Source organism: Pogonomyrmex barbatus, unplaced genomic scaffold (assembly GCF_055798465.1).
Source record: "Pogonomyrmex barbatus isolate J1 unplaced genomic scaffold, ASM5579846v1 scaffold8, whole genome shotgun sequence".
NCBI lineage: Eukaryota > Metazoa > Arthropoda > Insecta > Hymenoptera > Formicidae > Pogonomyrmex > Pogonomyrmex barbatus.
The window spans coordinates 6,542,948-6,563,915 of record NW_028297182.1 but is presented as its reverse complement, the minus strand read 5'-3'; the positions used below and the strand labels follow the sequence as shown (position 1 = coordinate 6,563,915).

Here is a 20,968-nt window from a genome sequence, read left to right as displayed (position 1 = left end):
GCGTACGACATCGCTATTTCTCTTTATTTTACACTTTTTTTATCGTACATTATTTATTTTATGAAATAAATTTCGGAAAAGGAAACTTAAAGGGAAATATAACAAAGAACTTTAAAGAAAACAAATGAAACATATAATAATAAGCTAAGTAAGAAAAATTTTAATAAGTAAGCTCCGCTGGTAAACGTAACTATATAGGAAAACTTTATTGTTCACTTAAATATGAATAAACTTTATCTTTTCAAACTTTAAACTCAAGATTTAATTACCAAGGTAGTTAGCGCATAAAAATTAGAAACTTGAATCGAATAATGGCTCCTTTGAAAATTTTCTTACAAAGAAAACAATCCCAAGACTATCAAAGGAGACGTCATCAAAATTACATTAAACTCATCGCGGAGTCACAAGAGGGAAATAATCCGTAATAAATTTAATTAATCCAATTAAATTATCATTCACAGTGAGAATTTCGCTGTAGGCACACGTACATATATACACGTATATCATATGTATTAAAACCACAATTTATAATAAGATATTAATAATGTAATTACTTAATTTTAATAACAATAATAATTACTTGTCCAAGTGAATGAGCGCTGGGCTAAATTGTATACAATCTATATACAATCTATATACATATGTAATACACTGGTAGGGGATGCGTATGGTGGCGCATCCCCGTGGTGGGTGTTCAGCACCCGGCGAGATACACGAGATACGCGCGGGGTTAGAATGCGCCGTGTGAATAAGCGGCGAGTGAATAGGCGAAGAATGGAGAATGGAGAGTATATTAAAATACGTTTCTGCTCGCGTGCGCTTTGTCGTAGAATGTAGAAGGGAACGTAGGCACGTGGCGGTCGTCGTCCACGTACGACGAGAACGAGGAAGAGGAGGCCGATTGCGGGGCGCACAGCAGCAATGCAATGACGTTTGATGTGTGATAACACAATCAAAAATGCACCAAGGCCGAAAGTATACCTACGAGTAAGACCAGTAACGTAACAATCGCGATTAATATTCTATCGCCGTTGAACGAGGGGGAACGAGTCGCTATGTCCCGAGTAACGTGCAACTTGCTCAAATCGCGGGGCAGCGCGATCGATTTTGGTTTCCTTGAACGGTGATTCGAAACGATCGGTTAATGTTTCGTGCGTTTCTGGAGTGGTCTTTAAGTGGGGGCAGGGGGGAGGGGGGGAAGATTCCCGCTACGACGTGCGAATGCATTTTCTCTTATCTTTCCGAAAGAAGACGTGCGCAAGTGGCAAGTATCTCGTATCATGTCACCGCGATCCCCGGTATACGTTTCCATGCCACTCTCGCCGCGTGTAAAATTCACGTGGCGAAATACGTCAGTGTCGCCAGCGTTACACGTTTTCTGTGTCAGTCGGCGTGTAATCGTGCATCTCGTCGTCCTCGGAAGCTTTTCCACGGAACTCGCAAGACGAGAGACGACGGTGAGATAGCGGTGATGGGGAGAGGGGGGGGAGGGAGGGGAGGAAGATGCTTCTTTCGAGTGCATCGAGGGGGATAATTACGCGGTCTAAAGCCAGTGTAAAATCCGTAGCCCGAATGTCGAAGCGCAAAAAGTGAACTACACTCAAGTGAAGGACCCTAGTTTTTAAAGTGAGGCCTTTCGCAGACGCTTAAAGATAGGATAGTAAGCGGTGTAATCGTTTCGTATTTTTTTAGAACGACCTCAAATTTAAATTGACACGTCTACCATTACTCCGATCAACACTGAAAACGAATTCTAAAGAGCTCGGATCTCGGCGTTATGGAAACACACGGAAATGATCTCTTTACTCCCGATAACTGAAATATCAGCAAAGGTTAAATCTGTTGAAATTTGAGCATTTCACGTTTCAAATTCTGATTGAATGAATCGTAAATTTTCACAAAAATGTTGCATTTATTTCTCTTTATTCACTTTGTATTTTAAATATATGTTAATGCGATATCTAGATGAAAACAAAGAGATTTTATAGAGCTTTTATTTTACATTTAGTAAAAGTAATAAATTAATTTTTTTAATAAATAGTCTAAATAATTTCTTAAATTTTAAATATTTTTTTTATGTATGAAAAAAATATAAGAATGATTAATAAAAAAAAAATAATTATAATACATAACTTTTATTAAAAAATTAATAATCTCTGTCCATAAGAAATTTAATTTTCATAAAAAAACATATAAATATATAATATACTTTCTATCAAGTTGTGATGTCTCTCATTTCTTTGTCGAGTCTTGGATGGTTTCTGTTAACAAAGTTAGCGATACAAACGATTGACCACATTTGTCGGGTTTCCGCGCTCGTATTTCATAATTAAATTTCTATAATCAAATTGATTGCTCCGATAAACCAAACTTTACGAGTTCTTTTATTTTTTAAATGTTTGTACGGAACTCCGACAATTTTGTCACAGATTGTTGTCAATTATCGCCTTATTTACATATATAAATGTGATCACGACATAGATTCAAATTTGTTTCATCGTTTCATCGTTTTCAATTCGGTTTTTTGACCAAAACCAGAAACGAGCATAAAAGCGTTGAAAGAAACATGTCATTTCTTAGTCAAGAAATTTGAATACGAATATTATTGTCATATTTTTGTATCTTGAGATATTAGTTAAATAATGCTCGTTTTGTGGAATTTATTCGAGTTTCGACACTTGTAACAACACAAAGATTATCGCAACCGCGAAAACGAGAAATTAGAGAGAGAAAGATTTGAGAATGGCATGAGTGGCATTATCACGTAATACCGGTGATCATTTTGGGAGAGACAATAAGCTAAATCTATACCTTTATATATTTTTAAAATATTTTTTCATAATTTTTGACAATAAGGTATTTACATAATAATTTATCGAGTAATTACAAAAATAAACAAAGCAGTATTTTCATAACGATTCGATTTATTATATATTCGATTGCAGATAATAAGAAAAAACATTTTTTAAGTTTTATCAAAGATATTTCTTGCGATTTTTTACTCAAATTTTTTAAATTTATATAAAACCTGCTGCGTAAGTTCATATTCTCCCAGGTGACCGAAAGTCATTCATAGTTCATTTATGTAAAATTTATCTACATCTCGAGATACGCTGTCCCGTTTGGATAAAGAATCTGTTGTTAATGGAACGAAATGTCATTGGACAAACTCAGATACACGATCTTGAACTTGCCCGATATATATGCAAATATTGAAGGTACGAAATTTCGAATCATCTGATCCGATTTTTGATGCTTCTCTTTCTCGAGGGTTGAGTGACGAAGAAAATTTAAAAAGTATTTGTTATTTCTAAAAACAATATCGCTCTGAGTTCAATCTATTTTTGCCTGGCGCGAATATTCGATTAAATCGTTTGACACGTTTTATTAATCAAATTTATCATATTTTTAATAAAATTAAATTGACGTCCTTTTTTTAAATTTTTAATAAATTTGTATCAACTCCAAGATTTTCTTTATGGAAAATATATTTTAGCGATGTGAATACAGTATTACTTAATTTAAATCTATTCCATTATTCAAGAAAACTCATATTTTGGTAAAGATGATAAAAGAATAAAGTGCCTCGTAAAAATCACGTGATTTATCCTCAAATTACTTATTCAAATAAACGATTTATTGCCTAAATGAGATAAAACAACTGAATCTTTTTTTCAACATTATCATATACGTGTTTCATTTTATTTATTTTTTTATAAATAAAAAATCTTTTATATGTCTTTATTAATGATATTACGTTATTGAATAAGGCTTTAAATCTGTACCAAAGACTTTTTCGAAAAATTTAAGGCTAATCAATCGGTTACTTATCTACTAGAATTAGAAGTATCTATTTCTTTTTCCGACGCGCCAAATTAGCCGCGATTACTTTAAAGCGATTTAACGCACGACAAGATAAAAGCAACAAGGGGGACTTAATTGTCGAGTATTTTTCTATACTGCTTGCGCGGCCTTGTAATCTGGAAAACTTGTAACTGGGTCTCTCCAAATAAGTGTGCGAAACGAGCGCAACGAGATGAAGCGCGATATCGATACGTTGACTATTAATAGGATATAACGAATTATCCGTTCGCACCATCGATGGATTTTCGATATCCTTTTTTTTTTATCGGTATTTCTCGCTTTGCCCTCCATAATAACAATACCTACCGTCCATTAAAACGGTTTCAACGAAACCGTTTTAACACTATCACCGCGAGTAACACAAAATTTGTCCTTATTGGTATTTGTATTATTGGTGAATTATCGAATCAATTATACACCTCTTTGAATCTTTTACGTTGCGTTTATATTGTGTCGACTATAGAAATCACGGTTTTATTTTACACATTAGACTACAGAAATCTTCCGCTGTCTAATCGATACCCGAAATTTTGACCTACCCGTCAAATCGATCATCCTACCGGGACAGATATTCGGGCAACCCAGATGGTCAACGCATTCCTGTGAAACTATGACGGGAATTAATGATAATGGTGGTGGCTCGATGGATTGATGTGCGAGATTATCTGATCCGTTTGATGGATTTGACGTGTCGTTGACGCGCGGCTTGATTTCTTAGCTTTTTTTAACTACCTGAACACTTGAGTCCCTGATGGGCGATACCGTGAAGCATCGAGCCGCAGTGGTCGCAGAAGGTCGGCGTCAGGTACGTGAAAACCTCCCATTTGTGCTTTTGGCTCGCCTGGGAACAAGAAATAAGGGCCCGGGGAAGCCCGGTCCTTCATTTGCGGTCTGATCCTGTGTATGACGGAGAAATCGAGATGGACGGTGGCGGGTGTGCCAATCGATACCCCCAAAGCGAGGGATCCAGCTCCAGGAAAAAAAAAACATTAAGCCCATTTTCTCCCGCTATATTTTCCCCTTTCCCTCTTTCCCGTTTTCTTATTATATTTTTTTTATTTTTCTTCTCTTTTTCCCTCCCGATATCTTTTCCCAAAAGCTGAGGTGAGGCAGAAGCAACGAGAAGGGAATACGTGCACGTGGATCACGTAATGATGAACATTAGGGAGAAGGTGGCGCACACAATCACGATGAACGACGTTGTTAATAACAGTGTGCCGCACAAGTGCAATTTGACTCCTCTCATGGAGTCCAGGATTCTATTGTGAGTATCAATATGCGTGTGGATATACGAACGAATAAATTTAAATGTTCTGTATGCGCAAAGTTCCTAACCGACACACGAAGCAAACGTATTTCCGTTCCAAACCGGAATAAATTTACCGTTTGCAATTCGACAAATCGAAAAAGAACTTTCGCTTTGTGGCAAACTCAAATAGAACTTCGCGCAATACAATAGCACAATATAAACCCAATCCCTGTGTTTTGTGTCGTAGTCGAAAAAATCAATTTCTTGATCGTTTGATGTAATTTCAAATAAATAATTATCGTATCGGCGCGAATGCTGTTTCCTAAACGAGAAGATAGATTTATTATCACGTACAATTCTTGGAGAGGATGCTATGCAATCGCATTCTTGAATATTAATTTCAGAGAGTATCCAGAATACTTCCCAAATCGAATGCATTGTAGATGCAAATGATTTCAACGAACATTTCCAATTGCGCGAGAAGATTGCATTTGCGAGAAGGATACACGAGAAGAGGTGGATTCAAAACAGCGGAATAACGCACACAATGTCACACGAAAATTCCTTAACGAGATATCACTTGTAAAGTGCTGAAAGGTTGCGCGCAACTCGAGGCGTGCACGACGGTCGATTGGAAATTTGTCGTTACTATGAATATTTTCCCTCGCATAAAAGACTATAAAAATCGGTTTCACGAGACATCGACGTGGGCAGACTATCATCAGTTATTATCGAGCCTGTATGGTCAATAGTGGCGTTATTCTTAGACCCGATGCAGGAAAGGCTTTCACTCAAAGCTCTCAAAAGAACGCCAGTGAAAAAAAAACGCAATGTTAACCAATGTTTGATCAATGATAAGTTCTACAAAATTTCGAATCGAATCGATCAAAAATTCTCAAAATACTTTCATGCGACACACTATAAAAGTGTGTGATACAAAACTAACCTTTGACCTATATAATTGAGAAGAATTATCTGCATCTTTCTTTGAGATTCTCGAAAAGTATTTATTGTCTATAAAAGATAGCCAGCAAATAATTAAATTTATAATTAACTAACACTTTCGCTTGTCTTTTTTCGTATATAAAGAAGATAGAAATTATTACATTTACATCTCTGAAAATATTGTGCAAATAAAAATACTATCCAAAAGTACTATACAAAAAATACTATACAAGATCTTATAAGCTATTGAATATTCTTCGAACTAATAGCCATGAAATTCAATTTAATTCAATAGCACCTGTACGGAGGCTTCTTTGAGGAAAGGAGTTCTCTTTTTCGCGACAAAGACAACACCAGGCCTCTCACTTCCGTTCTCCAGGCTTTTCTTCCGGGGCGTAGACTCAACCGTTAATTAATTTCCACGCCAGTCCTTTGCCCTTCCCCTTCCCTTTTCTTCAGGTCTTGAGCGGCAGCTCGTCTTTCCAGAAAATCTTTTACCGGCATTTCTCATAAAAGACTAGACCTTTGTCACAGCTTTACGAGTGCATCTGATGCGAATATCGTCTCTAAAATGAACCTGGATATCTTCGTTAGAACTTCACCCCCCTTTTCGCCCCTTCCACTTATCATCCCTAATCATCCCTAGTCCGGCTCGAAAATGAAATCGTTAGCGCGGAAAGCGTAGAAACTTCAGATTAATATTTCATATAATTGTAATATTATCTTCGTCCTGATGTAATATGATAAAACCGAGAATTCGAATAGAATGTCTCAATGAAATCGGGATGAGATAAAAACGCGAGTGAATAAAGATAAAATACATAGCGTGTTTCTAGTGTTTAAAAATTATAGACCTCAGAATTGGATTATAAGCGGGAGTAATAGCATATACTATAACTGTTTTCTAACTTCATTAAGAACTTTGCGCTCCTTAATTGACCTCTTCCGCTTAAAGTTGCACGAATAATGCCTTTTCAAATCCGGCAAATACAATCTCGTATAATGCACGGCGCCAAAAACAATAAATTCTACTTTTATATTCTTTCAGATTCAATTTCCACAGATATTATTTTTATGCTTATACAAACTCATTTTTTTACATTTATATTTATCTGTAGCTAATTTATTGTACGGATCTGATAAAAAAAAAAAAAATACGACAGATGTCACTACTCATCCATTATCCTTTAAGATGCACTACTTAAAGATGCAAAAAGATAAAAAAATATTTGCATTTAAATATTACTTTCTTTCCAGTCATGAAAATGACTCAACATACACCGTTGCAGAAATGTGATCGACAACTGGAACAATGTCAAGAGTCTCTTAACAAAAGTAATTATGAAGAGTCCGATCACGGCACTTTCAACAATCTAGGAAACCCCGACAGAAGAGAGCAAAAATATGGAACGTAGGCGTACTTAAAAGACTTACAGGCGAACCATTGTTCTCACCTTTCTCTCGTCGACAACAATAAGAGCGACAATACGAGCAGAACATAGCTAAGAACGAAAAGATCTAGCCAGTCAGAAATGAAGAAATTAAAAGGCCCTATATATATATATATATATATATATATATATATATATATATACTTGGACCTGCGCCAATGTCCATCATTTTCCATGCCTATGTCTCTTTCTCGTTTCCTTTTCACGAATGATTAAACCGCTGAGGTTGAACGAATGAGCCAATCGTTATGCTTATGCTAACCGGACGTAATCGGACAATCACTGTCGCGAAAGGTGCTCCTTTAAGCGCGCACCTCTTGTGGGCCAGATTAATCGTGCCGCTTTTATCGCTGCATCGACGGCGTGCAAAATTGCGGCTCGCGTGCCTCTGATCGTCGCGAAAAGATTAGCGGAACGCGATGGCTTTGCTCAACACGACGAAGAAATGATAAACGTGCTCGAAGAGTATAAAGGCGAATCACGTGATAGAGATAATCTGCCTATATGGCAGAAAATAGAAATATGAGATATCCATTATACCCTTCACTCATTCATTCACGTATAGCACATTGGAGATGTGTAATCTCGTGTAATCGCGCACGTTATGTCTTTTTCTCTTTTAATTATATACTCCGTACAAATCCTAATTGAAATTAACAACAGCGAAATAATAAACAGCTATCTTTTAAACAAAAAAAAGTGGAAACTCTTGTATTAAGATAATGCTATGTGGCTCTTTCATTTTGAATCTTTTGATAAACCTTATTGCTTTTATAATTCTCAAGAGACATAAATAATCATTGAAAGAATAAATTGATTAATTAAATGAAAATTCTAAAAAGTTCTATCTATCGTCAAGTTGTGTGCTATTATTTTATCTCTAACCACAAAGAAACATTGCAAAATTTTGCATAGACAAACGATAAATGGAAATGATAGATTGTTTCAGAATTGTGGAATTCTCTCGAAAAAATAACTGGGCCTCGAGAGAACACGTTGTCGCGAATTCTTGTTATGAACGAACGATTGAAAATATCGTGACCGAGCAACGACCGAGTTCGAAATTAAAAACGCCGATAAATCGTGGATAATATGAAGAAATCGATAATTCACCTGGTCAAATTACAAGTCACACGCATAAAGACAAGTAAGAAATATTGCGAGAACTACCGAGAAAATAGAGACCTTTAAAGGGCATGAACGTAAACAAATTGTGAGATACACGAGAAACATCGTGTTTTGAGGCAAACGTACATACAAAGAGAGCAAGAGAGAAAGAAAAAAAGAGACACACGAAGAATGACGTCAACGACTTGTGGAAATACACCGAAGAATCACATTGAGAAAATATAGCGAAAATCACATCAAGAAAATATAACGGAAAAGTGCACGATTATGCACTTTTGTGCAAATTTGGTGCAACGAAACTCGTGGCAGTGAAACAGACACAGAACGATAAGGCCATTAATCGCAAAAATCTACATATACCTAAGAAAAACATAGAGAAAAAAGCAGATGACGAAACTTTGCATATTTCGAATTTTTTTCAATACCGAAGAATATTTAGATAAAAAAGTATTACATCTTAAAATAATCGATTAATTTTTTTTCATAATCGTTGTAGTATATATTTAAAAATCACTTTAAAATCTTCTTTTTTTCTTAGGCATATATAGAATTTTGTATTTGTCCATCATGCCCACGTACGTACACACGCGCGCGCAAACACATACACGCACACATTTATACAAATCGTGAACAAGTTCCACAATAAGTGCATAGATATTACTTATAAATTGCAAACTTGTCGTCATACCGGCGAAACGGACAATCTCGTCAGAAAGATTTTTTTCCACTCCATAACTGCACAAGGATTATTTACAATTTTGACGACAAGGACAAAAAAATTAGAATTTTTCATACAGGAAATATTATAACTTGCGCTCGACATCATAACTCTTGAAGTGGACCAATTCGCGAACTAAAAGCTCGTTCTTTTTTTTTTTTTTTAAATTTTTCTTTACCTTTTATATTATTTAGGACACTTAATGTTACCAGCCTAAATACCCAAAGGCGAATTTATCCGATTATCGGCGAAGAGCATCCTTTTGAAGCGTTAATTTCCTGAGCCGAGCGCAGATATGTGGATATACGTTTTCGAAATAAATGTAACTCGAATAATTAAACTAGGATGTATTAAAGCACAAAGGGTAGTTAACATACGCGCGATATTTGAAGGAAGCAACAAAAGGGGAATGCAGTTGGCAAGGTGCGCTCCCTCTAAAGGACAAGGAGAGAACGAAAGTAAAACAGGACACTGGAAACGCGAAACACTCGGTCACACTTCCTTTAAAATCTGTGTCCTTTGCTTTTCCGTTTGTCGCCTTTTCCTCTACCTTTTCGTCGTCAACTTTTCCGTCACGTTTGTAAACACATTCGCACGAACTCCCTTTCATTTTCTCCGTGTCCCTCCTTGCTGCAAGACAGTTCACTATTTACATCCCTTTCACAGTGCATAATTGTTACGCAAGTTAATACGTAATAATTCACACATGGCACATCGCGCGCGCGCGCGCGCGCGCACGCACATACACACGCACACAACACATACACACACAAACCACATGTGAATCGTGTTCCTGCTGACAGAGAGACGCAGTTAATGCGCACAAAAGCCACCCAGCGGAGTGTACAATGTCAGTGCAAAATCCACGTCGGAGGATGTACCGTATACGTAATTAAAAGCGCCCGCTAATCGCATTAGCAGATACGTCGGAACGCGAGCGAATAGGGAGGGCAATCATCCGCTGCAGCGTTCATCTGCGATCATTGTTAACGCGATTAATCGGATTTCTAGCTCCCACCTGTGAGACGGGCGGGCGAAGATATATATATATATATATATATATATATATATATATATATATATATGGCGTAGAGAAACTGCTATGTAATATTTACAGCGAGTATTATTTACAGAGAGGAGTGTGAGAGAGAGAGAGAGAGAGAGAGAGAGAGAGAGAGAGAGAGCACAAGAGAGATAGACCAAGAAACACTATACAAGGAGAACAATACGAAGACAAAGCAACACCACGCTGGGCCAAGTAAAATAGAAAGAAAAAGAAAAACGTGTAGCTAGTGTACATCAGTGTATTGTACATCAGTGTAATTGTGTACGTATGTATATCTATACAGGCGTGTGTATGCGTATGGTCATCCTCGTTAGACGACCGTGTTTCTATGTGTGTGTGTGTGAACTGCGTGTTGGCTGATTGTGAGCTGTATGTATCGTTTGACTTTTCGTCGGTCTCGTTTTCTTTTTCGTTCGTCATATGATACCTTGGCACTTCATGCCCTGGTGGATGACACCATAGAGAAGACTACCGCAGTGGTCACAGAAGGTGGGGCTGTTGTAGGTGTGTTGCTTGAATTGGTGCTTCGTCCGCGTGTCCTGCGTTATTACACCATTACACCGTGCACACACACGCAGACTCTCGGATCTTATGATGATGATGATGATGATGATGATGATGATGGTGATGATGGTGATGATGACGATGATGATGGGAGAGGGAAGAGGTTGTAATCGTGGAGACGCGGTGATAGGAATAAATCGGCCATAGATCGCTGGATTTCCCTGTTCGTTTAAGCGCAACGCGACACATCCAATAAGCTCGAAGGACTACCGTTTGATCCAGTGAAAGTTTAAAATAATGTCGAATAAAAGATTCTCAAAATCTATTTACTAATTTATTTAACGTATCTATCCTTCGAGTCTATTTCAAGAATTCCTTCATTTGTCCATCAATTATTTGTTGAATATTTAGTTTTTTATATACGTTTTATATACGTAAATGAGCTTGTCAATATATTTTATAAATCAATAGGTAGAACATTAGAAATAATGACGGTACTTAAAATTCCATTTAGATATTCTTTTGCGTGATGTAACTGTACAAGCGTGAAAATGTTAGATGTGAAAATTAGATATTTTCAATAGGTATACAAGCGCATGTCACTTGAAAATGCAATATTCAATTCTTAACTTAAGAATTAAGTATATTGTTCGTTTCGAGCGTAACGCACACCAGTCATATTTGTCGCAAGGACGTTTAATCCAATCAGAATGAGGAATTCTCTTCGAAATCGAAAGATTAAGTGTCGTAACTACGTTCAAATAAACTTTAATGGAAAGAAGCGTCGTACTCTAAATTGAAAAGATTAGTCTTTCGAAGTCCGTAAACTTCCTCAAGCTTTAAAAATTTTCCCATAAGGAGAAGTTTTCTAATGTATTTTATTCCTGCCTGGAAATGAAGTACTTTAGAAACGTGTCCGCCAGCTCTTTAATGATCGAACGTGTTTTTTTTCGCCTTCCCATCAGTCGTCATTGTTAACGGGTTCGAACGGCGCGTTCGAGAGGCTGACAGTGATTTAAATATCGATAGTGTTTTTCCAAATTGCGGAAAGTAATTTGTGGTACGGTAACTCAAAGTTACGCGACCGGCGTGGTCTTAAACCCAAATAGGATCAAACGGCAGCCCGGCCAGCTTCCCGGCAGTGTTCCGATAACTTCCCGAAGCCGGTCGGTAACGGCTTACTTCCTGCGAATAACGTTCGAAGGTAGCGGAAATCGAAACAAGCTCGCAGGAAGTTTCGTGGGATTTGGCAGTTGCCGCGAGTCCGACATGCAACCGGTGCATTAAGCTTTCCGGTGCTTCCGGTCATCGCGCAAAAGGACACCCCCGCCTCGCCAGGCGTGAAGTTTTGTCGGTCAACGGCGCGAATTCGATTAGTCCGGTCCTCGGTAACTCATTATTGAAACCACTTTGCTAGAAATTACACAGCCGCTCGGCCTAGGCAGTAAGAACAACATTGCTGTTCTCACCGGACGAAAACGTAAAACGGAGACTGAGGAACGCAAACAGCGACAGTTATGGCGTTTGTCTTATGAACACTTGGTGCAGCTATTAACTTTAAACAGGACTTTCATCACAATTGTCCATTCCTATTCTCTTTGAAAAAATAATAAGCAGGTGAAAAAACAAGTTATAATATAAAGAATTTTTCTATTTTTATATCATTATATTATAATTTTCTTTATATTATAAAGAAAATTTATATAATTATTATAATAATTATATAAATAATTTTCTTTATATTATAAAGAAAATTATAATATAATGATATAATAAATATTATATATTTCCATTTTTTGTATATACATTTAATATTTGTCATATAATCATAGTATGTGCAAAAATAATTCATTCAATAAATAAAAATTATAAATAAATAATAATATTAACTTTTCCGGTATCGTTAAAGTTTCGAAATTACCTTGTCCAAATATTATCGAAAAATTCCTAAGCTATCTGCAGTCTGCTAGATAAAAAAGATAACTCATGAAAAATTAAAATCTCTTTCTCGTGGACGAAAATCCGATTCTAAAGCGTTCAAACGCGTATATTGCTGGATAGATATTCGCAAGGTAATATCACGTATCGCAAAACATTAATGCACCAATGTTATCCCCAACACACAAAGCATTACATTATAAGAATACTTCGCGGATACTAGCCCCCCGGGTACGCTAGCCGCGCGACTTTCTGTCCACAGAAAGGATAAAGAAAAAGAAGCTATAATGCTCGCTCACATACGCGCTTTTTTTCCTTTGTCGCAGCCCGCGTCCAACAATGAAAATGCATTATGTGCCTTATACGGGGAAATCCACGATCGCCGATATTCGCGCGGATCAATAGACGCGGAAAGGATTACCTTTGAAGGCACAGAAGCATAGAGGGACAAGGTGGAGACAAGGAGTCAGCGCCCAGGATCAAGGGGAGACAGCGGGGACTCTCAATTAGTTTAGTCGGAAAATCCCAAAGATAAAGTAAAACTTTTTCCCGACGCGATAAGGGTAAAACGTTCGCGGCTCGAATGTCTTGAAGTTGTCTCTTGACATCAGCCCTAAAAACTCGATGAACTATAATCAAGTATCAACCCCGGGTCGACGATCTCAATTGTAGGGGAGAAACGTGGGATACATTCAACCCTATTAACATTACCCTATTAGACAGTTCATCTTTTTTTCTAATATTAATATTCACGGTGCCGTTTAAAACTTCGGTATTGCAAAGGTAAAAAAACTAACCGTCAGGGTCGAGCTTCGGACTGGGGATGCGACATGTCCCACGCGTTGCCCGTTCATTATCCGTTCAGAGTGGAAAAGTATATTTTGCCGTCGGGACAGTTTTATCGGTTTCCGGAGTCGCTGAACGGCAGGGAGAAAGTAAACTCTGTTTTTACGAAGGGGAATTGTTTCGAGCCGGAAACGCTTTGCCCCTTTCAGGCGAGCACGTTGGGAACGATATTCCCGACGTTACTTGTCCGCTTGTAAATACGTACGTACGTATTTGGCCGCCGGGTCGGTGATCGTTGCGCGAAAATATGGTTACAAGCGTGGTTAAACGAAGCGCAAAAGGACGCGGTGGCTTAGGCCAATAGGCAGTGAGCGTAGTGCGAGACAAATGTGAAAGAAGAAACGTACAGCTCTCAGCCCCTCCCCTGGGCATAGTTGTTCTTCCCGTTTCTTCCTTTTCTACCCCAGCCAAGGATCTTCTTATCTCATTATCCTCTTATCTCCTCTTATTCCGATCTCGTTAACTCGTTGCTCCTTCAAGCAACGCGAGTCCTGCCAGCCAAGAGATAGAAAGGAAACAACCGCGCTAACCCGCGGTAACGGTGTGTTGTGCGATAAATTTCACTGCACTCTCGCGGAAACATTATCCCCCGTATCTCAGCGAAGAAATGAAAGTAGCGCACCAGATGGTACAATAATTTCCGTACCTTGATGTTTTTTATTTCATTGACGCAGGAATTCTTATCTCGAGACATAATAAGTCGCAATAAACTAATCCTTCTCTTTTTTTATTTAAACGGGTAAAGACACAAAGATGTTTATTTAAAAGCATTTAGTAACTTGAGCATGGCAAATAAAAAGTAAATGTCACAAAGGAAGAAACGTTTTAATGTCTGCAGCGAGTCATCATCTTATTAAAAATATGCATTTCGCTAAATTCATAATTTTTTGATACTCTGACATCTAAAAAATATGCTACATCTCAAATTAATTTTTACGTTTGTGTCATTACTCCGAGGACAGACTCTCTTCATTATTTTATAATTCAATTTTTGTCTCTTCTCTCGTTAACAACTTAAGAGCAAAAGTATGTTTTCTATTTCTAAACAAATTTCTTTAGCTTTTTTTCCGAATGATGACGCAAATACGCGACACGGCAATCCTTAAGAAACGCTTCCAATGATTTCATAAACTAATTAGTCCGCTTCTGCTAATGTGTGCCAAGCTAAGTAGAAGCTACCTTCTTACGGGCAGATTGACAGAACGAATTACTGACGCTATGCGTTATTATTATCCATTTACAAGGTGACGGCGCGCGATTTATCGCAGCCTTCAAAAATGACCTCGATATTGATTATACGTGTTGCCATCCTTCTCAGCCCCCAACCCTTTAGCACCTTGCGACGATGGGACAGTGGACGACGTTTCACACGCGTTTAGCGGCGGCCGTGCAGCAGCCAATTAGCGCACACTCGGTTGAACGGCTCGCTTGTGAAACGCCGTCATATACCTCATTCTCCCACGTTCACACGCGGAACTTGACTCTCTTTTGCGGTTCAAACTGATGTAATGAAAATTCCCCCGTGATATACATACGTTCCCTTTTTCTTTATTTTATTACCGCCGCTCAAATGTAGTTCAGGGTTGCTGATATGTAAATAAAAATCGAGTAACAACCTTAATTTTTCGCAATTAACAAGCTTCTTTTTGTTATAGATAAGAATTTTGTAATTACTAAGAACTAAGAAAAAAACAATTAATTAAAGATGAAAAAAAGAAAAAAAATATATATAGATATATATATATATATATATATATATATATATATATATACAATTACGTTTTTTTAATATCCGTTATATTTTCTTCGTGATTTCTATTTTTTTACAACAAATTGTATGATTATAATTTACTGCACTTTGTCACAATTTTGTCAAAAAAGTTTTATATTAAATTTTTATATTAAATTTATTTCAAAAATTAGTAATTTTAGCAATCACAAGTTTTGATATCACGGCAAACGTATAATCAAATAATCTCGTTTTAGTCACATTTCTCATAGCATTGATGATAAATGACTTGATTTCACGCTTAGAAAATGGACAAGATAATGGATTTTACAAAGATATCAATATTAAAATTTTGTCATGCTATTTGGATTCTCCGTCATTTGTAAGAAACAAATTTGATATTTACGATATCTCTTACTATAGATAATATCTTACATCATCATCTATCACAATCCAAGAATCTTTAGTGACGTTCTTTTATTAAAGTGACACATCAATATTTGATGTATCGCTGAATTTTCCCCGTTTTTTTTACGAAACGCTTTTAACGTTTTGAAAATCAAAGAGCCGCGATGATGAGCTATGTGCCTACTCGAGGCACGCTTTAAAAGCTGACGTGTCAAACAGTTATTTGACTCTCCTGGCCAGCTTGATCAGCCCTCAAGCTACTCTCGATGACCTATTTTTGATATAAAGAGACTTTTGTTACACTTCTGATGTTTTGACCCGTCCTCGGACTGTCGTTAGCGAAAGAGTAACATACAATTTGATCAAAACAGCTTTTGTCTAGGGTGACAAATTGATATTACGTTTAAAAACTCGAAAATTCGAGAGGAAGAGTAGAAAAATTATATCTGAATTTTTTTTATATCATTGAATAAAATTTAAAATTTAAAATTTAAAATTTAACTTCTTTGTTTAATATTCATTAGTATTATGCATGTAAGAGAAAATTCCTTAAAATATGAAATTGACAAAAAAAATAAAAAATTGTAATATACATAAATTATTTGTTATTAAATAAATGTGCTTTGTGTCATCAGAGACCTGTGGACATTCGCGGAACACGATAATTATTGAAGATTTGCGAAGGAGAAACCTTGGCTGAAGACAAAAGGAAGAAAAGGCGAGATAGTCTGCGCGTTAAGGAAGATGTGAAGAGAAGAGATATTATTTGGCATTAAATATAATATCGGTACTCACATCCGAGTCGGCTCCTTTGTCGGCACCCGGACACGTGAAGGTCACGTATTCGTGACATCGCTTGTGAACGACGAAACTACAGACTGAAACATAAGTGAAACGTGCCCCCTAGTTTTCCTCCTCAAGGACACACCTTGGGCAAATAGCAAAGCCGATGAGATCGGTCTAACCCTCTTACCTTGGCACTGATATCCCTGTTTCCCGAAGCCCCTGCAACAACAAACGGGATAAACTTGTCAGCAGACACCTTGCGTTAAGGAAAGAATCAATCACGCGTCACGACAGACGTCGTGATATTGTTAGCAATTTATATTTGCGAATATTTATGAATTGAGCTAAAAATATCCAAAAATCTTGCGAGCATTTTTGATGAATCGACGTGACAAAGTAAAGCATATTGCGACGATACTTAAAAGTTACTTTAGAAGTAATATTATCAATTACCCTACGACAAGAGAGTCCATTAAACGATATTAATTAATTATACGTATAAAGTGTATAATAAATCAAAGTTAATTAAATATATTTATGAAGGCCTTTCAGATCTCTCCGTATTAATAAAAGAAGCGTGAGATATATGTGTGTGTGTGTGTGCAAAATGGACATTACATTCAGGATTATGGGGCGAAATTTGGCACAGTGTAATTTTCGTTTTGCAAATTCTCGGTGGAACGGTAATTGCACGAGCGATTTATGTGCTGGGGAGGCGTTTCGCGTGATTGTCGTCAGCTTTGCCAAAATAATTTCAACGTCACCCAAGTGCCTCGAAATTAAGCGCGGTTGCTAATACGTAATGCAATACCTATATCTCGCCCGCAATAATGAGATTATAAGTGGTAACACCACCAGTTGCAGATTATATTTGAATTCTGCGCTAAATTTCTAAAATGCCCACTTTTTAAAGATGCAACAGAGTTATCTTGAATGTCATTTTAGAGACAGCAATGATAATAATTCGAATGCATTATTAACAACAAATAAAAAAAAACAGTTTAATTATTAATTATAATTTTATTCTAAAAATAATGAATTTTAGAAAGGAAAAAGTGGGAAAAGATTGACTTTGGCAGCATTAAAAAGCGAGATTTTACATTACATTCTGGAAAAAAGATATCTTGATAATAAGTATAAAGAGAAGGAGATCGAGTTGTGTAATTAATACACTTTATATTTTTCATTTCATTTCTTTCCAGTTTTATTTTTTTTTCTTTTTCGATCGAACTCTTTGATTATTTTAATACGTTAACCGACTCAGCTTTTGCGATATTAATAGTCACATCGCGCGGTGGTGTAAGTAATCTCCATTTCTGTCGCTACCATCGGGCTCGTTAATTAGCGCAAGCATCCTTTCACGTAAATACGGTTATTAAGAGTTAAGCTCTTCTAAAATTTAATAGCGCACTCGCCGCGTCGAAGTGTCTGGAACGGACAATAAAGCGGAGATAAGTGAAAAGCGGAAAGGTTCACGAGAGTTTACGAATGAGAGAATTCTCTTCGTCCTGTACGACGGATTCCCTAATCTACGCTGGTGCAGGAGGAAATCTCTATATATGACGACAGCCATCGATTAACTCCCATGGCGAAACTTCGGCGAAAGGATTCTCGAAATGATTTTATCGTTTCAAAGACTCTCTCCTTTTTCACTCCCCCCCCCCTCTCTCTCTCTCTCTCTCTCTCTCTCTCTCCTCTCCCTCTGTCTTCTAAGCTATCTTAGGTTTCATGGTCTCTCGATGCTGATAGATACCGACAGAAGGAAGACTGTTTCTTCTTAGAATTACCAATCATCAAGATCTCAAACTTGCTGCAAACATCGAAAACAGTTACCTCATTGCGCGGGAAACGGAATTTTAATGGGCACTTCACGTCCACGCTAATTCCTCCCGATTACTTCGACGTACGTTTGAATTTTCTTCGATCTCACACGTACTTCGACATACACAATTACTTAGATCTTAATCCGTCGAGTCACGATGGAACAAGTCATCTCGGGATTGAATGTGAGTAGTAATTGAAAAGAATCGGAAAATAAAATGTCGCATCCTGTGAAACCATTTCTACCGTTCAGAAAGACGTTCGCGTCTGTGAAATTATTTATTACTTGGTGCAGAAAATAAAATGAAAAAGATATTTGTACCCTTTTTATTTGTTCAACACAGAACTCACTATCTAAATTTTTATTTTCGATGTTTACAACTCGTAGAGTTTGTCTCCTTTTTTTTTTTAACCAACTTGTTGCAATAAATTGGACATAATTGCAATAACTATATTATTCGCGTACAAATATTATCATTTGGGATTTGAGTAAATCATTCACGAAAATTTTTGTTCTATTAGTATTTGTTACGACAGTATTTCACCGTGATCACGGTGATTTTCAGATAGCCGATATAAACTCGTAATGTATGGCTTACCGAGTCGCGCGATATTAACTTCGTACAATCTGTACCGTACATATTTTCTGCAACAGCGACGCACGATTCTACGGCACAGGTTACACAATGCACGTAAATATTTGCAGTGTCAAGTAGACACGCTAGTCACCTGCTCTCCCGGAGTTCAATTTCTCGCTTGAAACGCTTTATATGTAGACGGATTACATCGCGACAATATATTGCAATATATGTCGAATATAGTATATAATATATATATATATATATATATATATATATATATATACATATATAATTTAATAATGTAATTAATTAAATTCCCATCATCCACCAAATTAATAGCCGCTTCATTATTGCAAAGTATCCCAAAAGAGAGAATCGGAAGAATACCTCGCCGCATCCCTTGACGAATTAAAAGCCAGTTCATCTCTCGCGGTCGTTACGTATAGAGTTACTCAATTAAATACTTTAATAAGTAAATAATAAAGAGAGCCTCTGCACACATCGTCAAAGTTCACCGATGAACTGCCTTCGTCATTACGCGTGTTATAATTAAAACTACGATGTAATAATAAAATTACGCTACTAATTAGAGTTAGTTAACTCACGGCCAAAACAGCCGCGAAGCTCGCACGAAATTGAAACAGCCGGATATATTTCGCGACGAGAAATTTATATTAAACATACACACGCGCGCACGCGTGCGCGCGCGCGCGCGCGCACACACACACACACACACACACACACACACACACACACACACACGCACGCACGCACGCACGCACACGCACACACACGCTCGCGCTCGTTCTGTAAATGGCGAATCATCGCACGTTCGCGTCTATTTGCTCGATTCCGCGTCTGCATGCGAGTGTTCCGTGCATACACGGATGCAATTAACAGCCGGGGAGAATATCGCCCCGTTCGTACATTCAACCAGAAGCCTTTAATTACGCGAGCGAGCTTCGAAAATGTTTGCTCGAGCAACGGCTGGGCAACGCGACAAATACGATAAATCAAACGGACAAGACGAGAGGGACATCAACGATTCTTTCTCTCAAGCAGGTGTTTTTCATATCGTGTATATTTATTGCCTTCGGTGGAAGAATTATAATCTTCTGGGCTGTCGCCCATACACGCGATTCCTTTTCACAGGATTAAATTGATTAAACTTTTTTATAGAGATTCTTGTTTTTCTTTTTTTTTTTTTTATAACGTGCGAAGTATAAAGGAAACTGTCATTTCTGTTTTCACGTTGTGATTACGAAGATGCATTTTACGCAGCGTACACATCCTCATCCTCATCCTGTCTCATTTATCTCGATCATAAATCCCCTGTCGCGTTGCAATATACGCATTGTCTAACTTGCCATCCTTAACATATACATTAAACACGAGCGACACGTTTACGACTTCTCCTGCTTCATCCAGTCTCTTACACGCGGGTTTAATCCCGGGTGACGTAACGTTACATCGCGTCATTGAGCCATGCAATAATGCCGAAAATATGACGTACGATAGATCCATAAGAAAAAGAAAAAAAAAAAAAAGGGTAAAATGTTCATTTCCAGCGGTGGATAAAAATGCATTTCAACTGACCGCTGTTTATAAATTCTAACGAGTGAGGACTCTATGAACTAGAACGTCGATTAAATCAGCTTCAACGAGCAGATCAATATTTCAAGATTTTACCAAGTGTTCGAGTCGATCATTGGAAATGCATTTCGACTGATCGTCGCGATCCTCTCAATGAAATTGGCGAATCATATAAATATAAACGATAAAAAAAGAAAAAAAAGAAGAGTCACGCTTCATAAATTTATAGCTTCACGCGAGCTCTTTTTGCGTTGCGCATCGATCTCCTCAAGGAACGTATGTGTGATTTTTTGAAATTTTTTAAAAATCTGAAACTGAAATCAAGCTTATAGCATTTTCAG

The 20,968-nt window shown here is 37.3% G+C and overlaps 1 protein-coding gene across 2 annotated transcripts in view; it reads right to left on the bottom strand.

Annotated features, from left to right (window-relative positions):
- Nucleotides 1-20,968, bottom strand: part of Pkc53E (Protein C kinase 53E) — a 63,665-nt gene that overhangs the window by 14,096 nt on the left and 28,601 nt on the right. Inside the window, exons 2-4 of one of the 2 annotated variants that reach the window (XM_011637336.2) lie at nt 16,820-16,851; nt 16,642-16,724; nt 4,597-4,705 (exon numbers count right to left, since the gene is read on the bottom strand). In XM_011637336.2, the coding sequence (XP_011635638.2) occupies nt 4,597-4,705; nt 16,642-16,724; nt 16,820-16,851 (224 nt within the window). Of the gene's footprint in view, nt 1-4,596; nt 4,706-10,848; nt 10,961-16,641; nt 16,725-16,819; nt 16,852-20,968 lie in introns of both variants that reach the window. The other variant, XM_011637335.2, reaches the window with a different exon arrangement.